The 23,147-nt window shown below is 53.5% G+C and overlaps 1 protein-coding gene and 1 pseudogene across 1 annotated transcript in view; one reads left to right on the top strand and one right to left on the bottom strand.

Annotated features, from left to right (window-relative positions):
• Positions 1-4,576: 4,576 nt before the first annotated feature.
• On the bottom strand, positions 4,577-6,045 carry LOC142451558 (myeloid leukemia factor 2 pseudogene; annotated as a pseudogene).
• A 4,381-nt stretch (positions 6,046-10,426) lies between these two features.
• NKAIN1 (sodium/potassium transporting ATPase interacting 1) overlaps positions 10,427-23,147 on the top strand; it is a 54,607-nt gene continuing 41,886 nt past the window's right edge. Inside the window, exon 1 of the mRNA XM_075553315.1 lies at positions 10,427-10,824. Coding sequence (XP_075409430.1) covers positions 10,771-10,824 — 54 coding nt within the window. The 5' untranslated portion in view covers positions 10,427-10,770. The remainder of the gene's footprint in view (positions 10,825-23,147) is intronic.

The raw sequence follows: 23,147 nt of genomic DNA, 5'->3' as shown, positions 1-23,147 counted from the left end.
GGAAGCCAAAGCAAAGGCTTTAAAAGCCAAGAAGGCCGTGCTGAAAGGCGTCCACAGCCACACAAAAAAGAAGATCCGCACGTCACCCACCTTCCGGCAGCCCAAGACCTTGAGACTAAGAAGGCAGCCCAAATACCCTCGGAAGAGCGCCCCCAGGAGAAATAAGCTGGACCATTATGCCATCAAGTTCCCCTTGACTACAGTCTGCCATGAAGATCGAAGATAACAACACACTGTGTTCATTGTGGATGTCAAGGCCAACAAACAGCAGATCAAACAGGCTGTGAAGAAGCTCTGTGACATTGACGTAGCCAAGGTCAACACTTTGATCAGGCCTGACGGGGAGAAGAAGGCATATGTTCGACTGGCTCCTGACTATGACGCTTTAGATGTTGCCAACACAATTGGAATCATCTAAAGTGAGCCCAGCTGGCTAATGCTAAATATAAACTTTTTCAATATTAAAAAAAAAGGAATTGTTGATATTCAACCATTTCAAGAGATAACATGTGAACAAGCACCAATGGTACAAGCTGCAATGAAGGCATTCGGGAAAATTAAGGCTCCGAGCCATTCCAAAGAAGATGGCCCCAGAGGAAGTGGAGATTACTGAATAATGTAATTGACATCACATTGCAGGGCAGTGGGTTACTTACAGTGGCTCCTCTAGCCAAGTCTCTAACTTGCACCAAATGGCCTTTCCCTGCCTGGGTCTGGGTAAGAAGGCAGGGGGCGGGGGGAGGGGGGGGTGGACTCACCTCTGAGAACTTGCAAACAGGATTCATGGGAATGCCATCCTGCTGGGTATAAGATCTGTCGTGCTGATACTTTCAGTCACCTCATATGCATGTCAAGGAAGACTGGAGACAAATCGATAGTGTTGGAGAAGAGTATTGAAAAGCACCATGTAGGACGACCAGCAGAACAAACACATCTGTCTCAGAAGAAGCAGAGCTGAAATGCCCCCTGGAAGTGGGAATGGCAAGGATTTGTCTCATCTACTTTGACATGTTATCAGGAGAGACCCTCCCTGGAAAAGGACATTGGCCTTGGTAAAGTCCAGGGTTAGCGAAAAAGAGGCAGGACCTGGAGGAGAAGGATCGGCGCAGTGATTGCAGTAATGGGCCCCAACGTAGCCATGAGGAGGACGGGGTCAGAGCAGGCAGTGCCTCATGCACATAGGGTTGCGCTAAGTTGGAACCCACTTGGCTGCACCGAATACCAGCAACAGCACCACCGGTAAACACCACCACATGGACGGGCATCAGAACGAAGGGCAGCGGAGAGGAGGCTTGCCACTCCCCTGGAGAGTGGCGGTCTTGGAAGCCCACAGGGGCAGGTCTACTCTATCCTCTAGGCTCGCTCTCAGTCAGCACCGACTGGATGGCAGTTGGTGTTTTTGTTTTTTCCTAGTACATGCTATAAACATATACAATCCTGCGACAATACTAATAACAAACAGTGATTTGTGTGCAAATGCATAAACAGATATGTATGCTGGCTGGGTGTAGGAAGTCATATGGGACTGCCTCCACATGCAGGTATAATTTATGTATTTATATATAAATTTGTATGTCCGTAGGTATAATAGCGTGCATAGGAAACATATCTATGGAAACTTCTCAGATGTAGCCAAACGGAGGCTTAGCTGAAGATCACAATCTTGTGGGGACATCACCATCAGTTGTCAGAACACAGACCATAAAGCCAGCATCCTGCATCTTCATTTGGTGAGTAGCATCCTGCCATAAAAGCTTGCAAATGGCCATCTAAGAAACAACTATTGGTCGTTAACACTCAGAGCCAAGGACAGTGGACCAATTAGTCCAAATCACTATCGGCCCACTTGAGCCACAGCCTCCTCGAGCCAGAGAGCAGGAGAACTAGCCAGCGCCGCGTGAAGGCCACTATGAAACATTCAGACCAGGGACCCAATAGAAGGTGAGAAAGAGAGAAAACGCAGAACAAAACGCAACTTCATGAGAAGTCCAGACTTCTTGTCTGAGAGAGACCTGAGACCCTCCTCCAATGTGGCCTGGAAGGTCACCTCTCAACCAATCGACTGGCCTCTAAAATAATCATACCTGGGAGGGGCCGGGAAATGAGCAAGGCCTCCGACAAGATGGATTGACGCAATGGCGGCAACGATGAGTTCAAGTCTAAGAAGAGCTATGAGGGTGGGGCAGGACAGGGCAGTGTTTCCGCCTGTTGTACACATTCATGCCTGTTCTGAGTCAGAACCGACCCAAAGGCACCTAACAACACACCGGGGAGGCAGGTCCTCCCAGAGCGACAAAGAACAAAAGGGCAACATGCGGCCCAAAATGAAGATGAGGAGGCAGGAAAACTGGCAAAAGGCCACAGTGAGCCCAGGGTGGTGACTGGTAGGGAGCTGAGACGTTGCAAAGGCTGCAACCACTGCTGCAGAATGTGTGTTCAGTTTGTCTTCGGCGGCTCCTTGACAGAAGCAAAACCAGGGGAGCCAATATGCACGTATCTGAGGGGGCTTCCAAAAGTCTGTGGAACAGCTCCGCTATCTCCTCATCTTTCAATTCCATTGTCCATGAGCTTTTGAAGTGTGTGTGTGTGTGTGCGTGTGTGTGTGGGGGGGCGGGGGAGGTGTTGTGAGAGAGACTGAGCTCAAGAAACTGGTCAGTGTGATTGTAGACCCAGATCTGTGGGTCAGGCACCAGGCAGGAGGCTTCTCCCGATTCAAATAGCTGCAAGGCCGCCGTGAAGAACTGGCGGTCAGCTGGTGACGAGCAGGATGCCGAGCAAGCCAGAGCCCTCCTGGAACCTTCGTTAGTAGTCCAGAGGCTGACGGCACACCCTCAAAGCAGATCGCATCATGGAAGTGATTACATCATAGCAGGTCACAAAGTGTGTGGGGTGGGGCGGGGTGGGGGAGGTCTCCATCACTATGTCACTGCTGAATTATGTCATAACTGCCAAGCCTCTGAGAATCATGGCCCAAAGTGACACACAGCCTGCACCACCACAGCATTATTGTGTGAAGTACTAATTTGCCATGTAAACTTAGACCTAAAATACAATGACATGTTCCAAAAGAACGAACTATATGGCTTCTTTTGAAGAAAGGGGTCTGCGGCTAAGATAGAAAAGTTTGATACTGATCGCGGAGCTCTGCCTGGTCTCAAATTCGGGTATTTGCCACTTCCTTGTTCTGTGACCGTGGGCCAATTATCTAACCACTCAGAGCCTGTTTCCTCGTCTAGAAAATGGGGATGGTGCAATAGTATCTACTTCAAAAGGCTATTATGAGATTTAGTGAATCCAAATTGCTTAAACATTCAGGATAGGTGGCTCTATATAGATGGTAATTGGATTGATAATCACCCAGGGTCATGGCGGGTGGGGAGGAGGGGAGATGGGAAGAAGTAGAGAGCTGATGCCAGAGTTCCAGAAGAAAATATTCTGGAATGGCTTGTGGTGATGATTGGACAAATCCCCTTAATATACTTGAATGATTAAAGTATATGATACATGAAGATAATCCCAGTAAAGTATAATTTTAAGAAAAGATATCGCTTAAACCATGCCTGCCACAGTGTTTAATGTGTGTTGGCTGCAGTTAGTGCCTGGGTGCTGCCCAGTCATGAACACATTCAGCTGCTAACTGAAAGTGTGGGGATTCAGGTCCCCCTGGAAGAAAGGCCTGGTGATCTGATTCTAAAACAACCAGCCACCAAAGACTCAATGGCACACAGTCCTACGCTGACACACACAGGGCCTCCATGAGACGGAATTGACTCGATGGCAGCTAGTCCTTTTTATAATCCGTGAGTGTGTTCAATCTTCTAACTTGCAAGAGAGGGGAGTCCCTGAGTTCCCCATTCAGCAATCCGCTGAGGGAACTCGAACTTGCTGCAAAAGGTTCCGAGTTTTGACCCACAGAGGAACTGATGGTCGAAGACACAGACACTGTGACTAGCTCGGACTTAGGACACGGGAGGAACTTGTTAACAGCCCACAGACCTCCCCCTTTCGTCAGCTCCTTCCACCCTGTCTGTTGGACCGATCGGGATCCTGCCTTCTCCCTCAGGAAGCGTGGGTCTGTTCTGAATCATTTCTGTCCTTCACTAGTCTAGTTCTAAATCTTGCTTCATTTTCTGCCCCCTCTTTCCCTAGTCCAGGAGTTAGTCATCCTTCAGTCATGCTGCAAGTCCCTCCTGAGGTCATCACCAGCTCTTGGCACCACTCCCCGCCCACCCCCACTACTTGCCTGGCAGAGATGTTTCTCTCCAACCAGGCTGCCTTCCTTTCAAGCCCGTGGCGAAGAGGCACAAGTAGGCTAAGGTCCTAGACTGTGAGGAAGAGCTGGATCTGTAGTCGCCAAACATGGACTCCTGCCAAGTTCCAGACCCTGTGCAATAGACAGAGAGTCTGTGTCATCGTCATGTCCTCGTGGAGTCACATTCTACTGCAGATACAGACAAGTGCAGTAAATCCCAGTACATCTGACCTCTAGTTACACAAAGGCAGAGAATCCAATTCCATCTCTGCCCAAGGATGATTCCCATCGGGCAGAGGTCAACCACGCCTCCATCCTCCATCCTTTTTTATCTTTTTTTTTTTCTTCTCCATCCTTCTTTATTCCGTAAACACCTAGTTACAAGTTGCACAAATCAAAAATAAAGGCAGAGGAGGGTGTAGGGAAGACTTTTGTTATGTGTGTGGGTGGGTGGGACAGGAAGGAGTTGGGAATGAGACCAGTCCTCTCCCTCCACAGTCCTGGTCAAAGACCAATGAATGGCCCCTAGAGCGGGGGCTCTGAGGAAGAGGTGGATGAAGGCCCAGGAGGCTCCTGCACCCAGAGCTTACCTCCACAGACCTTTCCTTCACTGCATGGCGGGGGAGGGGGGGGGAGGGGGAGCAGCAAAATGAAAAATCAAGTTAGCGGACACATCATGGTAAGGGACGTACAGAAGTAGGTACAAGGGGCTGTGAACGTTCGCCCTGAGGCCCCCAGGGAGAGGTGGGGGCCGGCTTGCCTATTAATTAATATTAAATTGGGGGTGGGAGTTGGAGAGGGGCAAGTTCTCTCAGGGGGCGATGTCCCAGCCTCTCGCGGTTGTACAGGAGAGGCTGAGGACCCGGGCCTTCACCAGTCATAGCGGCGGGACTGTCGGGAGGGGGAGTCCTCGGGTCCCTGTATAGCCAGGCGGGGAGGCCCCTCAGCCCTTCGTCCCCCGCCCCCTGACGCCTCATGCCGTCGGAATTCAAGAGGGCGCTGCTGCCGGAATCGGGAGGTCTCTCTCCGCCACTCGTCAGGTTGATGTAGTCCTGCCGCTCCTCCTGGTCCCCTGTGCGGTGGTTTCGGGAGCGTTGAAGAATGTGAGCCCTGTCTCGGATGTGGTGCCCAATGGACATCTGCTCCAGGCCACTGTTCGAATCCCGGACAGTCCTCCGAGTCTCCCGGATCCCGCCTGGTGCAGAGCCCATCTCTGACGTCTCTTGGTAGACCTTGGGAGCACCATCGCCGGTATTGGAGTAGGAGATGACCGTGGAGGAGGAAAAGGTCTGGCAGTTGCCTGCTACAGTCATATGTTCCATGTTCCCAATCATGTTATTCATCATCCCAAACATGTCCATGAAGCCACCGGACATTCCCAGCATCCCGAAGGGGGAGACAGCCCCAGCCTGCATCCTGCGGCTGGCAGGCCTGGTCCCTGGCATGTTGCCATCTGTGATGCTGAGGAAGGGGCTGTACCCAAAGCCCCCTGTCAACATCCGGCTCATATGCTGGCGGTGAATGGCAAAGGGGTCCATCAGGAACATGGGGTCCTCCGGCTCCGCGTCCCTCATGAAGCGGAACATCCTGGTCGCAGCTCCAGGGGGCTCCACGCGGGCTCAGGGGCCCATCCGGCCAGTTTCGCCTCTCGGTGCGGCGCAGGCTCGGGGTTCGCGGCCCGGGACGCGAGGACTACTCCGGGCTTGAGCTCTCCGGCCTCCTGCGCCACCGCCTCCCACAGCTGCCACCTCCGTACCCACCCCACCTCGGCCCACGGAGCCCGAGCCGCGGCCAGGCCCGGACGGAAGTCCCTTTTTTATCTTATTCTGACACCAACCATCCCTCCGTAACACTGCAGCTCCTCTGGGTTTGTCAATCTTTGCCATAAGGAATGCCTAAACCAGCGGTTTTCAACCTGTGGGTCCCGACCCCTTTGGGGGTCGAGTGACCCTTTCAATGGGGTCGCCTGATTCATAACAGTAGTGAAATGACAGTTATGAAATAGCAACGAAAATCATTTTTATGGTTGGGTTCACCACAATTGTATGAGGTTTTATAAGAAAGGGTCGCAGCATGAGGCAGGTTGCAAACCACTGTCCTAGACAGTACTCATGATTATGGGGTTTACTAGAGAAGCTAAGAGTTTACAGAATGTTAAGGACAGTCCTTTTGTTCCCCGTGTCTCTTCTCAGCCATGCTGGCAGGCACCTCTCGACTTTGCTGTCTCTTGATCTTGGACTCTGACTCATGGTCTCAGTGAGTCTGCTACCACTTTGTGCAGGGATCTTGCATGCCTTTCGTGGTGGCTCTTCTTTCTTAATGGTCTCAGGAGTCCTGTGTTCCTGCTTCTGAGATGACTTACTGTTATATAGCAGAAGGGCAAAGCTGACCAGTCCCCACATTAAGAGTCCTCTACATCTTATTTGCATGCTAGGAATACAAGACTATGAATAGAAAAGCGATTTCACTTCACCATACCCAGTGTGAAGAATTGAATCCTCCCCACCAAAATGTGTCAACTTGGCTTGGCCTTGATTCTTAGTGGTTTGGCAATTATAATGATGCCAATTATAATCCTTCCTAATGTGATCTGCCAATCAGTTGTCCTGATCCAAAGCAAAATTTCCCTGGGGTTCAGCACGCATCACCTTTTACCTTACAGGAAATAATAAGGGAAATAATTGAGCAGAGAAAGAGGGGTCTCAGCACCACCAACAAAGAGAGCCATAAGCAGAACTCCCCCTTTGGACCAGGGTCCCTGCGCTGAGAACATCCTAGACCCCAGGGTCTCGGGTTGATACCAGATACATGTAGATCTCCAAGTAATGTTGGGTCCACAGATGTTGAGAGGAGACAAGGACAGAGCTGACAGAGAGAGAAAGCCTTCCTTTGAGGCTGATATCCTGAATTCCCACTTCAAGCCTCCTAACCCACGAGAGAAGAGATTTCTGTTTGTTAAATCCTCTTGTGGTATTTATGGTAGACCTGCACCAGTTAACTAAGTCTCCCAGCAAAAGGCATGCAGCAGTGTGAACCCCAGGGAGGACACCTCAGCTAGACTGCAGAGTGGCAAGGAAGGCCTCCTGGAGGAAGTGAGAGGTGAGTTAGGTTTTGAAGGTGACTAAGCATAAGAGGTGAATTCTAGGCAGAAAACAACTACCCAAAGCACAAATAAGCAACTCAAGGTGTGTGCATGGATTCACCAGTTAGGATTTAGAAGAAGCGGAATGACTCAGGCACAGAGACTAATTCTGCTGAGGTCAGACAGGCCATCTCAGGTTCCAGGAGACAAACTAAAAGGGGTGTCTCCGATGGACGTGACCTGATACAATCAAGACACTGCCAAGGGCTTTAGCTCAGCAATTCTCAACCTGTGGATCGAGACCCCTTTGGGGGTCTAACGACCCTTTCACAGGGGTGGCTTAAGACCATCAGAAAACACATATTTCCAATGGTCTTAGAAACCAAGACACCGCTCTTCTGTCTCCAGGCAGGTCTGCCCACCTGCAGATCCGCCCATCTATGAGTAGCCGGCATGAAGACTGTTACCCATGCTACACCATGCTTCAAGACAAAAGTTCACTTATTTGTCATTAGAAATAAATATTTCACAATCTGTAATTACAGATTGTTTTTGTGATTCATCACTATGCTTTAATTATCTTCAATTTGTAACAATGAAAATTCATCCTGCATATGATATTTACATGATGATTCATAACAGTAGCAATGACAGTTATGAAGTAGCAATGAAAATAATTTTATGGTATGAAAGGGTCGCGGCATTAGGAAGGTTGAGAGCCACTGATTTAGCTGAATCCACATAAGAATCATATGAAATATGCATGGCAAATGTTTAGGGCAGCGCCTGGCTCCGAATAAACGGTGACTCCTAGAATTATCATTGAATCACACCGTTGGCGTCGCAGAAAGATCTGGCAGGAGCTATATCGGGAAGAGAGCGCAGAAAATATCTGTTAGAGCGTTACATCTGGGCTGAGCTTCTGTTGGGGGTGGTTCTGACTCTTTTGTGGGAAAACAGATTCGTGGGAGAGCCTGACAATAGCTCTGGACCCTCTCCCCAGTAAAAGGCACATCTGTCGCCAGAAAGCTTTGCATATGATTTCAGGGACTTCACAGACTCCCACAAGGCTGGCTTGGGTGGAACCTGGTTGGTCACAGCTGTTATTTGCCAAGTATGACCAAGAAAACTGACCACTGCCATCTTCGATCTTCTTGATCAGTCCAAGTAAATCTCAGCCATGTAGTTTCAACTGTGGGAATATCCTGTGTGTTTTCAGATACAAAGTGTCATGCGGCGGCAGGGGTGGAGGAGGCAGATGAGTGAGATGGGTTTGTGCACAGCAATCTCTGTAGTTCCATAGAGCCCCACGCTTTGTTTAATGCTCGGTTCTGTCACCATCTAGAAATTCTTCCATTTTGAAGGAGTCCACATTTTCGTTTCGCGCTGGGCCCTGCAAATTAGGTAGTCGGTCCAGGTAAAGGATAATAATCTTGAGGTTTTATGATGTGAGCAGCAAGTGGCCCTGCTGGGCCTAGAACTTCAGGAGTCCCAGTGTCTCCTGAAGCCAGAGGGCCAGTGAGAGCAGGGAGGAAGGGAAGTCTCTTCTCCCCTCTGCCTCTCCTGCCCTCCTGCTGGTACTTGGAGCCTCCATGTCCCTTCCTGGAGGAGAGTTTCCCAGCTTCTAAACCTAAACTATGCCCCTCCATAGTCTCTCTTATACCATTCCTTGTCCTTCAAGGCGACCATCAGAATTTATCATTACGCATTTTTCTATATGTTTGTTTCAATGACAACTCCAGACTGGTTCACACGAATGCGGGCAGAGGTTGAATGTGGGGGTTCATCTCCTTATTCTCCAGCAAACTCTCTCCTCGTCACTCACTTACCCTCTTCCACTGCCACCCAGGCGGTTCCCACTCAGAGTGACTCAGAGAGGGCAGGGGTCAACGGCCCCTGTGGGGGGTATGAGACTGAACCTTTATGGGAGAAGGTCTCCTCTTGCTGCCACAGAGTGGCTGGTGGTTTTGAACTACCCAACTTCTCCCTATGCCTCCAGGGCTCCTCCCTTGGCACAGTGAACCACAGACCTGTTGCAGTGGCGGGATCCGAACGCCCGACCCCATGGGTTACACAGGGCCTCTGATCCCCCGGGTGTTCTTAACTGGACTCTTGAAGGGGGCTGGTCTCTTGTGGGCATTGGATGTGTCAACCTGGAGGTCAGTAGTTGAGCCACAAACCTTTTGCAGCACCTGGGAGCTTGACAATAAGATATTTAATTAATGTTAGTTTGAAAAGTGCACAGAACGGGAAGGAGAATGGACTAGATGAGATGGAGCAGGCCTGAGGATGACTCAGCTCCAGGATGAATATGGGAAATTGAGACAGAGTGTGGGGGGGGGGGCACGGGGATCGTCAAACGGATTTGGGGTGGGTTGCACTTGAAGGTCTGAGGGTATGTTTGCAGATGGCGGCCTTCCGCCAAAAAAAAAAAAAACCAACCTTGAAAAACAAACTCCCTCGCAGCCAGCCTCCGGTGCTGACTCCAACCCCCTGAGCAGACCTCCACCTCCACCTCCACTTTTCCTACTAGTGTGCCCTTGGGGACCTGTCTTTGTCCTGGGCCAGGAAGCTCCGTGGGGGCTCATCTCCAGCCCCCAGGTTCCCCCGGAGCGCGTGCGAGGCAGGGAAAGAAACGTGGCCAGCGGGAAGGGGAGAGAGGCTCCAATGAGACGCGGATCGCGGGGCAGGGGTGCAAGCCGAGGTTGGAAGCCCGTGCGTGTCGAGAGGAGCGCTCCTGAAGCCTCCCGACGCCAGGGGCAGGGCCAAATGCTTTGTTCACGGGGCCACAGCGCAGCGTCGCCTCAACGCCGACAGGGTCAATGTTCTCCCTACTTCGTTAGTCAGAAATCTGACGCTCAGAGAAGGGATGTGATCGGCCCAGGGTCACACAGCCAGTAAGCAGCCGCGTCCAGCTTTGACGCCCGGCCCGCACTCTTCCCCCTGCGCCCCGAGCGGCTCCCCGCGCCTCCGCCCCTTCCTCGCCCCCTCCCCTCCCCTCCGCCGCCCCGCCCCGCCCGCCCTCTCTTTAGGTGGCGGCGGCGCGGAGCCACGTGGTGGGCCGGGAAGCCTTGGCGGCCGAGCGCCCGGCGGCCGCCCCAGCTGGGCAGTGCTGCGCTGCGCTGCGCCCGGTGCCTGCGCCCCGCGCTCCCCGCCCGCCAGCCGCCCCGGGGCAGGAAGCGCGCCTGGCGGCCGGCCGGCCAGACAAAGGAGGCGGGCGCGGCGGAGCCTGAGCGCGGGCGCACGGACCATGGACTCGCCGCGCGGCCGGCCGGCCCCCGCCCTGAGGACCCGGCGCGCCCTGCCCGGGCCCTAAGCGCCCGGCCCCGCCGCCGCCGCCCGGGGCGCCCAGCGGGAGACGCGGAGCCCGCGCGGCGCGGACCCGGCGGCGGCCGCCGAGCTAGAGGGGCGGGCGGCCCGCGCGGTCCCCGGAGCCATGGGCAAGTGCAGCGGGCGCTGCACGCTGGTCGCCTTCTGCTGCCTGCAGCTGGTGAGCGCCGGGCGGCCGGGGCCGGGTGGGGCGCGGCGGGGCGGGGTCCCGGGGCGTGCGGCCGGGCAGGGGGCTCCGTGGGTGTGTGTCGGGGGCGAGCGCCGGCTGGGGGCTGCTCGGGAGTCACCGAGCGGACGGGCGGAGCCTGCTCCTGCTGGCCGGGCTGTCTCTTTGTGTGCGCTTCTCGCCGCGCTGTCCACGGCTCCCGGGTCCCGGAGTGCGTCCGCTGCGCGCGCCGGCGGCCCGCCCGGCTCCACGGGCTCGGCGCGTCAGTCCGCCGCGTGGGATCAGCGGCCCTGGTCGGGGACGCGCGCTGGGGCGGGGGTGTGTCCGAGGCTGGCCGGTGGTTCTGCCCAGGTCCCTTCCGTCTGTTTCCCTCCAGATCGCCCCTTGCCTGGGTCGTCCCCGCCCCCGTGTGAGTGTTCCGCCCCAAGGGTGAGTCCCTCGGCCGGGTTGGGCTCGGCGCGAGTCCCCGGATCTCTGGTCCTTTCCGATCCCTCGCCATCTGTGTCTTGGACTATGAGACTTCAGAGCCTCCATCCGTGCCTCCTTTGTGCCGACCCCACTTCCTTCCCCCTCCTGACTCCGCAGGCCTGGGGGTGGAGAGCCACCGCCCCTGAAAGGGGGCATTGGAGCTGCCAGGTCATAACCCTGACGGCACGGGGACCCCGCTCTGCTTTGGCTATGGTCATGAGAGCCTTGGGGGCTCCATCGGGCTGACCAGCTCCTCAGCCCGCTGGCTCTGATGGGGGCGGGCACGCTTGAGTGGCCTGGGATGGACTGGAGCACCCGGTGACCCACGCCCAGCTGAGGGAACTCGGGACCTTGCCTCAGGGAGGCCAGTGGAGTGAATCTGGGACTGAGGGGCACCAGCTCTGCCCCTCTGGTTAGGCCCCCTGGAGGGAAGTTAAGGGGAAACCCCTGCTCTCCTACCCACCCTGTTTCTGACGCCCACCAAGTAGGGGCTTAGAAGCAGTGTGGGGACCTCCATGGGCTGAACTCAGCCTCCGTTCTGGCCAGGTACATGTGGGATGGCGGAGGAGACAGCTTTCAGGCTGATGTGCACCACGTTTCGTTCATCTTGCTTCTGGCCTCTTGGGGGACCCCGTGCCAAACTTGCCGCCCCCAGACCTGCCCTCCACGGGCCCTGGGGGATGCAGCTCTGCCCCAGCTCTGGATACTGGGAAACTGACGCCTCTGGCTGGGCCCCCTCAGGCTGCCTCTCTGCCCGTTGCTTGTCCCCAAGACTTGTAGAGGGGAGTAATTACGACCAGGTAGGGCTGAAACCCCAGAAGGGCAAAAAGTGTTGGTTTTGCTCTTTGTGAAATCCCCGGCCTCTGGACCAGTGCCTGGCCCTCCATGAACAGCTGTAGAATAAAAGACTGAACGGGGTGTTCGGCAACTCCTGCTTCCTAGTCGGATCGTCCTTCTTTGATCACATCAAATCCCAAGCTGTGTTGAAGTCGTCCCGAGGATCTCTGACGCATTCTTTTTCAGTGTCTTTTCATTTGTCGACTGGTTTGGTTCATTTTTCTATTTATCAGTAAAGTAAGATACGCGCATGGTTAGAAGTGAATAAATCAGTAAATCATCAAACAGCAGGAGATAAGCTAAGGCTCCTCCCCCTTATGCTCCGCCCTTCTCCCCTTGCCCCCTCTCTGTTGATGAGTCCCGGGTTAGCCTCGGTGAGCACACAGTGGTTCCAGGAGTTTGGGTCAGTGCTTCTGTGTGTGTGAACTCATTGAAGCCTCATTACTGGGTTTTATTTTGTGTTTTTGGTCCATTCCAACTCCTGGCGACCTCGTGTTACACAGTAGAACTGCGTTCCACCAGGCTTTCTTGGCTATAATCTTGACAGAAGCAAATTGCCAGGCTATTTTCCATGGTGTCGCGGTGTGAATTTGAACTATCAACTCTTTGGTTAGCAGCTGGGCGCCAGCCTTTTGGATCACCCAGGGGCTTTGTAATAATCCTATAGAGCTCTTACCAGGAGCCCTGCTGGCGTAATGGGTTCCCCATTGGGCTGTTAACCACAAGGTCAGCCTTCCAAAACACCAGCCACTCTATGGGAGAAAGACGGGCTTTAATGACACCCTGGAAACCCACCGGGACGCTCCGACCCTGCTCCATAGGGTCACCGTGGGTTGGAATCGACATGTCACCCGGAAGTGGTAGTGGTGGATAAAGCTATTATTCGTGTTGGCATTTTCTAGGTGAGGTGAAGTAACTTGCCCAGGGTTTTACAGCTCGGGCTGATTGTGGAGCAGGCCCCTCCAGGTGTTACTAACTCCCAAGAGCCCCTGCTGCCTGGCAGCTTCTGTAAGTGTAAAGTGAGACCGGGATGCTGGAACTCATCTCCAGCCCCAGGTGACGGGGGAGCCTAGGCAGGTTTGCTCTTCCAACATCGAGAGACTGGAGAAGGAAGAGGCTGTTGAATGATTCTAGCCGAACGCGTAAGAGGAAGAACTGTGTCATTTTTCTTTATCCAATGGAGTTTAATCATGACAATCAAACAGGCCGATTCCAAACAATGGTTTGTCGTTGGATAGGCTTGTTTTGTGTGGGAAGAGGAGGCGAGGCTGTGATAGGGGGCGAGTTGGGGGGTTGGAGAGGCAGCTGGGCTTTTGTCACTCAGGTGGACAAGAGGAGAGTAGGAATACTAAGTAGCTAGACCTCTGGAATCTGACAGGACCGACCTAGGTTTGAGTCCTGGCTCCAACACGAGCTGCGCAAACCAGTCTCGCTGTCTGTTAGGGAGTACCCACCACTTTTCAAAACAGTATCTCAGTTCCCCCATGGGAGGAAAGGAGAGCGAAAATCAAAGACTCAGGAAATAATTAGTCAGAAGGACAAATGGCCCACAGGAACCACAGCCTGCCCTGCCCTGAGACCAGGAGACGTAGATGGTGCCCCGCTTCTACCATCTACTGCTCTAATTGAGATCATGGAAGGTCCTGCACAGACTCGGAGACTATTAGAAGAAATTTCAAATTAATTTTAAAAATACTACTGGTGCAATAGAGACTGGTGTAACCCCCACCCAAGACTGTGGCCCTTAGACACCTCTCAAATCTGGAACTGACCCCAACCCCACGGGACCATCTTGCAGTCAAACAACAGACAGGCCTATAGAGCGCGTAGTATTCTCTTCTGGATCATCCTCCTGAGTCATCCACCAAACAGACCAAAAGGGCATCATTCGTCCAAAAACAAAGCTCAAGGCACGAAGAGGCAGGAAGGAAGGCAAACTATTGCATTGCTAGGATGCAGTGAATGCCACGAAGCAAACCTTGTAAATTGTTGAATGGAAAACTAATTCACTCAACTCTCCCCAAACCACAATGAGAAACACCGAGGGTGTTGTGAGGATGAAATGCAGTGTGCAGAGCCCTGTGGCTGGCACAGGGTGGGTGCCCAGGAAACCCTTGCTTTTTACTGTCATTGTCATGTTTTGATGGCACACAGGGCTTTCCCGAAAGCACAGCCCAGGCATATCCAGGTGTCCCTGCACCTTCCTTTGTGGGAAGCAGCAGGTAGTTAGCTGGCCACCGAACTGAGAGGCGGCAGGCCTGGATGCAAGCCCAGTTCTGACACTGACTCCTGGGAACCTGGGCAAGTCTCCTCCCCAGCGTAAACTGCACAAAACCCCGTAGCCATCAAATTGCTTTAGACTCATGGAGACCTCATGTGTTACAAAGAAGAATGATTCGCATAAGTTTTTTTGGAAGCAGAATTCCGAACAGCCTACCTGTCAGTGAACAGCTCATCAAACTGTGGGTACCACCTGGGGACCCTTCCCCGGGCTGGACCTCAGCTTTTCATTTCTCCAACGCCCTGGCCCCTTGCCCTCCTAGGACCCTGGGAGAGTGTGGGGCTGGCATGGAGGTTCCAGTGCACTCTGGGCCCCTTCCATCCTGTTGGACTAATTGGGTCCTTTGCTCTCCGAGTACTCCTTGGTGCATCATCTTGTGACATTATTCACCCGATTCATCCTGGAATTCCCTTTCCCCTCCCTGCCCGAGTCTTCCCTTCCTGAAACCACTTGGCCACTCCGTTCTTCCTGTAAATTCACGAACCCGGCTTTACCCCCTGGGAATTATCATCCATTTCATCTTCGTCGTCATCATCACTCTGTTGCTGGAGTCCTGGGCTCAGCACTTTATAGGCATCACCTCATTTAACCAAATGAGCTTACATATGTAGAGTGCTCGTGCTTTCATGATCCCCTTTTTCAGATGAGGAAACTGAGGCGCAGGGAGGTGAGAAGTCACCGAGCTAGTCAGTGACAGAACCAGGGGGTCTGCCCTGAGCCACCCCTCCCTCCCCTGCACCTCCTCCGGTCACCACTCACCGGTGAGTGTAACCTCATGCAGCAGCTCTGTACCCCACGCCCAGCCGCAGGTTCCTCATTTCCTCCCAGGTTTCAACAGGATCCCGCACGGGCCTGGCACTGCAAGCCCGCTGAGGGCTCAGTGACACATCGCTGGCCAGCTGGCTCCTGTCCCAGTTCTGTGTGACCTTGGATCACATGCTTGCCGCCCTCAGGACCCGCCTCTTCCTCTGTGGAAGACGGGAGTGTCATCCGGACCTCACCGAAGTGCCTGGCTGTCTGCAGCCAGTGCAGAGCATGGAGCAGTCACTCAGCAAACACTGGCTTCTGTCTCTTCCCTTCTGGAAAGCTTGCTTTCTGGAAGGTAGTGGGTGAGGGGGCGGGGGATCTGGCTTCCTGCTGAGCTGCGAGTAATGGTGTGAAACGTGGTCAACCTGATTGATGTCGTTATTAGCGATAGCTACGGTGAGGGCTGGAGGGAGACAGCTCTGGGTGGGGGCCTGTGCGCCCAGGCAGCTGCAGCTGCCAGCTCCTCACACTGATTGGGGGCTGAGGTCCACGGGCCACGCTGGTTGTAAGTGTCTGTCTCGGGCCCTTCAGACACTGGCCAGGGCACAGAGCCCTTTTTAACCTCCCCGCCGCCTTAGATAGCATGGAATGGGGTGATGCGTGCCTTTGGTGAGTGAACAGAGTGAGGCAAAGCATACCCCCAGAGCCCTTCAGAGGTAGCAGAGCAAGGTGGAGGGGAGTGGAGAAGAGGGTCTGTAGAAGTGGTGGTCGCAGGAGGACTCTTTGCAAAGTAGTACTTGAAGTTACTGTTTTGACAGCAGCCCCCTGTAGGTGGCAGCTGCTCAGAGAGCTGGCACTGCGGTGAGGAGCACCATCTTGGATCAGACAGATGTGGTTGCCTTGCTCTATGACTTTCAAAAAAAAACCAACAACAAACAAACCAATCCCTGCCCTCTGGGAGCCCCCCCAGTCTTCTCTGAGGAAGTCAGAACACCAACTCAGCACTTTGGGGTCCAGTGACTTCTGGGCAGACCACCAGGCTGAGCACCTCATCCGGCCCAGGGGAGGATCTCTGGCTGTTGTCAATTACTCTGTGTGTGTGTGTGTGTGTGTGTGTGTGTGTGTGTGTGTGTGTGTAGGTAGCAGTGTGTGTGTGTGTGTGTGTGTGTGTGTGTGTGTGTGTGTGTGTGTAGGTAGCAGTGCCTGTTCTTGCACCATCTTGTGCCTGTTCTTGCACCATCTTGTGATCCCTGGTCTGCTTGGGGCCATTGTGGCAGCTGTTGGGTCAGCCCTTCTCATTGTGGGCTTTTTCTCATTCTCATTGGCCCTCTACGTTAGCCAAAGAGCCTGGTGGCCTAGTGGGTTAGGCATTAGGCCACTAACCACACAAGGTCAGCTGTTCGAATCCACTGGCTGCTCCATGAGAGGAAGAGGAAGCTTCCTGCTCCCGTAAAGAGTTACAGTCTCGGGAACCTGTAGGGGCAGTTCTGCTCTGTCCTATAGGGTCACTATGAGTTGGCAGCAACTCAATCAGAGTGAGGTTTTTTGTTTTCTGGGAGTTTGGGGGTCTACTTAACCCCACACAGTGTCCTTTTCAGCCATTGGATGACTAGCTGGGATTATTTTCCTTGAGACTTGGACAAGTCACTTTAGGCTGTCCCGCTGCCTGGATTAAAGAGTTTAGTGATTGGGTTCGTTCCCATAAACATTTAGAGCCTTAGTTCTTTATCTAGGGTTAGGTGCCATCGAGTTGCCTCCAACCCATAGGGACCTTGTGCACAACACAAGGAAACACTGCTCTGTCCTCGCCATCTTCATGATTGTTCCTAGGCCTTGGCCCATTGTTGGGGCAACGGTGCCAATCCATCTCGTTGAGGCCCTTCCTCTTTTTTGCTGCACTTCCAGTTTATCAAACATGATATTCTTCCCCGGGGACTCTCCTGACAATATGTCTGAAGTATGCAAGACAAAAGCCTTGTCAGCCTTGCCTCTAAGGAACACTCTGGCCATTCTTCTTCCAAAATAGATTTGTTGGTCTTTTTAGCAGTCCAGGGTACTTTCAATATTTTTCCCCAGCACTGTAATTCAAATCCATTCATTCTTCTTTGGAGTTCTTTATTCAACATCCAATTTTCACATGCATATGAGGCAATGGAAAATACCATGGCCTGGGTCAGGTCCACCTCAGTCCCCAAAGTAACATCCTTGTGCTTCAGTCCTCTATAAAAAGATCTTGTGCAGCAGGTTGACCTACTGCAACTCGTCTTTCGATGTCTTGATTGCTGCTTCCATGAGCACTGATTGTGGATCCAAGCAAGACAGATTGCTTGGCAACGTCAACCTTTCCTCCATTCATCATGTTACTTAATACCAGCCGTGAGGATTTGGGGCCCTGATGAGTCATGTTAATCATACTAATTTAACCCCTCTACCACTGAGTTAGTCTGACTCAGAGTCTCCCTGTGTCGGGTTTCAGAGACTGTAAATCTTTCCCAGAACAGACTGCCTGCTCTTTCTCCCGAAGAACGGCTGGATTTTTGGAGTGGATTTGAATCTCTGACCTTGAAGTTAGCAGCCCAGGCACTATATTGCATTCAGTCACTACCATCGAGTCGAGTCCAGCTCATAGTGACCATATAGGGCAGGGTAGAACTGCCCTCCCGTGGGTGTCTGATACTGCCATTCTATGGGAGTAGAAAGCCCATCTTTCTCCCTTGGAGCAGCTGGTGGTTTTGAATTGCTGATCTTGTGCATTGCAGCCCAGTGTGTAACCACTCTCCCACTAGGGGCTCCTCAGGCACCATGTTAGGCATTTTCACAAACTCTCCCTCTCTTGTCACTGTCTCACTTATCCGTGCCCACATCTGTAGTAGATGCTGAATGAGATTCAAACCCAGATCGAGGACTCGGTGTGGCTCTGCCAGGCATGCTGCGTTGGTCCCCTCAGAGGACTTCAAGGTACTGGGTGAAGGGACGGTGGAGGAATCAGTCTAGCACGAGTTACAAGGGGTTTCTTAGTGGATAGCAGATCATCCAAGCCGCCTGCTCAAACACCCACCCCCGCCCCTGGTTGTCTCTTCCCACCCTAACCACATAAGGGAGTCATGAGTTAGGTGAGGGAAACATTCCCCAGGGAAGAAATAGCCTGTACCGAGGATGAACCCACTTTCATAACAACCCTGTGAGACGGTCCTGGTCCTCCACCCATTTCTAGAAGGACAGACGGAGGCTCAGAGGAGTGAAGTGACCGTAACCGAGCAAACAGGGCACTCGGTTGAGCGACCAGGAGAAAGGCTTAGGCTTTGAAACCTGGGTCTACTCTGATCATGAGAATCTGCCCCCTGGTTGGCTGGTGAGGAGGCGGGTGGCGAGAAGACAAGACTTGGTTTTAAAAACTCCAGGTCAGGATTCCAGACCCAGTGTCCCCGCACTGCCCTGAAGAGGGACAGGGAGAGAGGTGGTAAAGCAAGCAAAGTCTGATCTGTGATCAGAGGTTTTAACAGACTCCTTCAGCGCCCGCCCCCCCCCCCCCCCAGGAGCTCTGTTAGCATAGGGTCGCCCTGGGTCAGAATAGACTCAACGGCAGTGAGTTTGTGTCTGGGTGCGCCCTGTTCACGGTGGTGGGCTTGCACTGCTGGACTTTCTGTTTGCTGCCCTGTACTTAGGCCCCTGCACCACTAGGGGTCCTTGCTGCCTTGCTCAGCAGCTGGTACATCAAGAGCCAGGGAGGTGGCGTGGGGAGAGCTTGGGCTTTGGAATCAGACGGGGGTTGGAATTCCACTCCTGCCACTTCGTAGCTGGGTGACCTTGGGCAAGATGCTGAGCCTCTCTGAGTATCCACTCACTCGCTCATCCCTAAACTCAAGACCAGGACAGCCTGTCTCAGAGCGTGGTTGGCGCTCCTCTGAGATAAAATGTGCCACGGAGGAGCTGACACAGGGTTCAAATCCTCTCCCTTCCCATATGCTTAGGAAATGAGACAGGAGATGGGCTTGCCTCTTTCCCGAGCCCGGGTTGTAGCACTGATCCTGATGCTTCTGTGGGGCCTTTGCTCGAGCCTCTGCCCTCGGCTCTGCCCTCTGTCAAGTGGAGGTGGCTGGGACTATGCCAGTGTAATGCTGTGTTAGACTCTAAGGATGGGACCTGGCTTAAGAGGGGATTTGGGAAACCCAAAGCCCGTCTGTAGGCAACTGGACACCCCCTTACAGAAGGGTTGTGGGAAGGAGATGAGCCAATCAAGGTGCAGGGTAACAACGATGAAACATACAACTTTCCTCTATCATGATCCCAATTCTACCTTATGATCCCAATTCTACCTTACAAATCTGGCTAGACCAGAGGATGTACACTGGTACAGATAGCAACTGGAAACACAGGGAGTCCAGGACAGGTGATCCCTTTAGGACCAATGCTGAAAATGGCGATTCTGGGAAGGTGGAGTAGAAAGGGGGAACCGATTACAAGGATCTACATATAACCTCCTCCCTGGGGGATGGACAACAGAAAAGTGGGTGAAGGGAAACGTCGGACAGTGTAAGATATGACAAAATAATAATTTGTCAATTATCAAGGGTTCATGAAGGAGAGGGGAGCGGGGAGGGAGGGTGAAAATGAGCTGATATCAAGGGCTCAAGTAGAAAGCAAATGCTTTGAGAATGATGATGGCAACAAATGTACAATGTGCTTGACACAATGGATGGATGGATGGATTGTGATGAGTTGTATGAGCCACCAATAAAATTACTTAAAAAAACCAGAGTGAGTTTGACAGGAAGACTTGGCTTTCTCGGGGCTCCTGTGACCCTCTGTGAAGGGAGAGAGTAGGACTCACATTCTCCAAAGCCCTTCCCAGCTCTGAGTCAGCAAAGGCCTCCTTTCCTCCTTGGCAGAGATCCGAGTTGCTGGGGCAGCCGTGTCTGCGCGGTCAGAGGTTCTGAGGACAGGAGAGCCCTGTCTCTGAGGGCCTGCTCGGGCCCTCCACCCCACCGTCACGCTGTCGGAGCCTCAGGTGATTGCTTTTCTCCATCTGCCTGACAGCCACACACCAGCTCCATCCCAGGTGCCCACATGGCTTCTTTGGTATTCAGACCCAAGAGGTTCTCTCTCATCCGTCATGAACCCCTAACCATTATAGGTGAGTGTCTTAAACTCCACAAAGACCAGATACTCTTGAGGTGTAAGACAGAGAGGAGTCTTGGTAGTGGAGTGCCTCTGAGTTGCCCTACTAGTGGCAAGGTCAGTAGTTCGAGCCCATCAGCTGCGCCAAAGGGGCCACATGAGGCTCTTTGTGCCTGTAAATATCGACAGCCTCTGAAGCCCACAGGGCAGGCAACTCTGCTCTGTCCTCTAGGGTTGCTGTGGGTCAGCATTGACTCGACGGCAGTGAGTTTGGTTTCGCATGGGAAGGGATTAAGAATGGCCACCAGGTACCCAAATGGAGCCCGGTGGTGTTGGTTACACGTCAGGCTGCGAGCCGCACAGTGGACAGTTCGAAACCACCAGCAGCTCCTTGGGAAAAAGACTGGCGTTTGTACTCCCTGCACCAGTTCCAGCCTCAGAAACCCACAGGGGGTCGCCTTGAGACAGCATGGACTCCGTGGCAGTGCGTTTTGTCGTTGTCTTAGTTCGCCCACAAGGAGTCCTGGTGGCTTCTTGTTGAGTGCTCAGCTGCGAATGAATAGTCAGTAGCTCGGACCCTGGCGCCCTGCCCCTGTAAAGGGGCTTCCCTTGGCGAACCTGCCGGGCAGAGTGGAGCTGCCCCACACGGTTTCCGAGGCTGTCACCTCCGTGCAGGCAGACTGACATCGTTCTCCTGCAGAGCGGCTGGTGGGTTGGAACTGCTGACCTTCCAGTTAGCAACTGAGTGCTTTAACTGTTGTGCCATCAGGACTCCTGTAAAAATGACCACCTAGGAACCCCTCTGAGACAGTCCTAGTCCATCCTGCTGGGTCACTTTGAGTCAGGGTAGACACGAGGGCGCCCATCAACCCCCACCCGTGCATCTGAGTTATGAAGCCCCGGCAGTGGGCCCTCAGCCCCCAGGTGATGGCACCCACTCGCTGCCCTGTCCTCTCTAGTCTCTGCCCGGGTCTGAGGAGTTCTATGTAGGGTAGGGCTGGTCGTCACAATAGGAAGCTGTGCGTAGGCGGCAAGAGCCCTTGGCCATGTGAAGGTTTAATACTGGCCTCAGTTTGCAGGAGCCACAAGATGCTGGCGCTGGGCCCTGGGAAGAGTGTCAACAGAGAGAACTCTACTATGAAAAATGAAAATAGCCTGTTTGAGCCTGGGAGCTGCTATTTTTATCTCCATTCTATATATGAGGAAACTGAGGAACACACCCACTCAAGGGTCAGTCAGATGACTGGTAGGCAGCAGAACCATGGTTTGGACCCCAGTCTGGCTGCCTTCAGAACCCATGCCAAGCCCAGCTCCTGAAATGCTGCATGCCCTTGGCAGACTCCTGGCCTCTGGCCTCACTCTCCTCCCCGCCCAAGGAAGAAGTGGTGGACAGCCCTTCCAGAGCCAATAGCCCATGATCTGTGGTCTCTCTCAACCCCACCCCACCCCACAGAGCCTGGCTGACTCCTGACACAAAATGTGGCGGGCCAAGGGGTCTGTTGGCATTTTACCCCCTTGCCTGCTTTGATCACCCCTTGCCCTAGAAGAGAAGGTGGCTCTGGGATTTTACTTGGGGGTGGTGGCAGTGGTGGGGTTCTGCAGCCCCAACCTGAACCAGAGATGTGGGTTTTCAATTACACAATTAAATGCACAATTAGGCATAATTACCAGTGCTCAGAGCCCGAGACTGCTCATAATAGGCGTGTAATCTACTGCAGCCTCTGTTTATACTACTCAGCGCACTCCCTAATGATGCCAGGATGCCTTCACACTGCACTGTTGCCATGGAGACAAGCCCGCCACCACCGTGCAGGACTGACAAATGATGTTCCAGTCCCTGGCCCGGGATTGTCTCTGAGGCCTCTGTATCCAGCCCTGGTGTGGAGGGCCCATCCAGGCAGGCCAGCGAGGCAAGTCAGCTCTCCCTGCCCTCTGACACCGCCCTGCTGGAAGCTCCACAGGTTCAGGCCAGCCTTGAAGCAACTAGGGAGGATGGGGAGGGGGAGAGTCCTCAAGCCACGAGCAGGTGGACAGCGGTGTTGTGGGTGGGCTTGTGGTCAGCCATTTAAGCATCTCATTCTTCCAGGGAAGCTGAGATCCCGAGCGGGGGCTCTGCATACACTCGGCTCCCAGGTAAGCCTGGCTGTGCTGTGAACCAGCTCTGCTACCTTGGGCAAGTCCCAGCCCATCTCTGGGGCACTATTTCCCTACATATAAATGACCTGCAGGGTCTCTAGGCCTGGTGTAGTCTTGTAGAGATGTATGGGGCATATTCGACATGCCTCATGCCATTCGCTCACCCTCAGTCCCCCCCTTGGCTGATAGGTACAGTCATCGTATCTATTTTACAGAATCCCCACTTTCTCAGACTCTGAGGCTAGAGCACTTCTATCAGGCAGGGGCAGTGCTGGGGTACTTAACCCAGTCTGATTCCAAGATCCACCCTGAATCTCTGTGCCAGATGGCGCCCCATACACCGTCTCTGATTAGCCTTGAAACTGCCCTAATTATTAACCCCGTTTCCCAGGTGCGACTCTGAGCTCAAAGAGCTGAGGCCACTCGCCCCAAGGCCCATAGCCAGGTAGTGAGTAGCAGAACAGGGTGTGGCCGATGCCAACAGCCAGGAGTCTTCACTTAGGTTTCTCTGTAGAAAGAAAGGGATAAAAATGAGCTTGTACCAAGGCTCTCCATTCCTGCTTCCCCATCGCAGGAGGCCGTCTGGCCTAGCCACTGAGAAGGCACGTAGCCCTGCAGTCCCTTAGGCCCAGCACCTACAGGAAATCAGTCCAGTCCGTCCGCCAGCGGGGCCTCGTCTTACCCTCGTGCTTTGCTCAAGAAAGGCATTTATGGAGACCTACTGTGAGCA

The sequence above is a fragment of the Tenrec ecaudatus genome, chromosome 1 (genome assembly GCF_050624435.1).
Source record: "Tenrec ecaudatus isolate mTenEca1 chromosome 1, mTenEca1.hap1, whole genome shotgun sequence".
NCBI classification, from domain to species: Eukaryota; Metazoa; Chordata; class Mammalia; order Afrosoricida; family Tenrecidae; genus Tenrec; species Tenrec ecaudatus.
The sequence above is the reverse complement of the archived record's forward strand: the minus strand, read 5'-3'. Positions and strand labels throughout refer to the sequence as shown.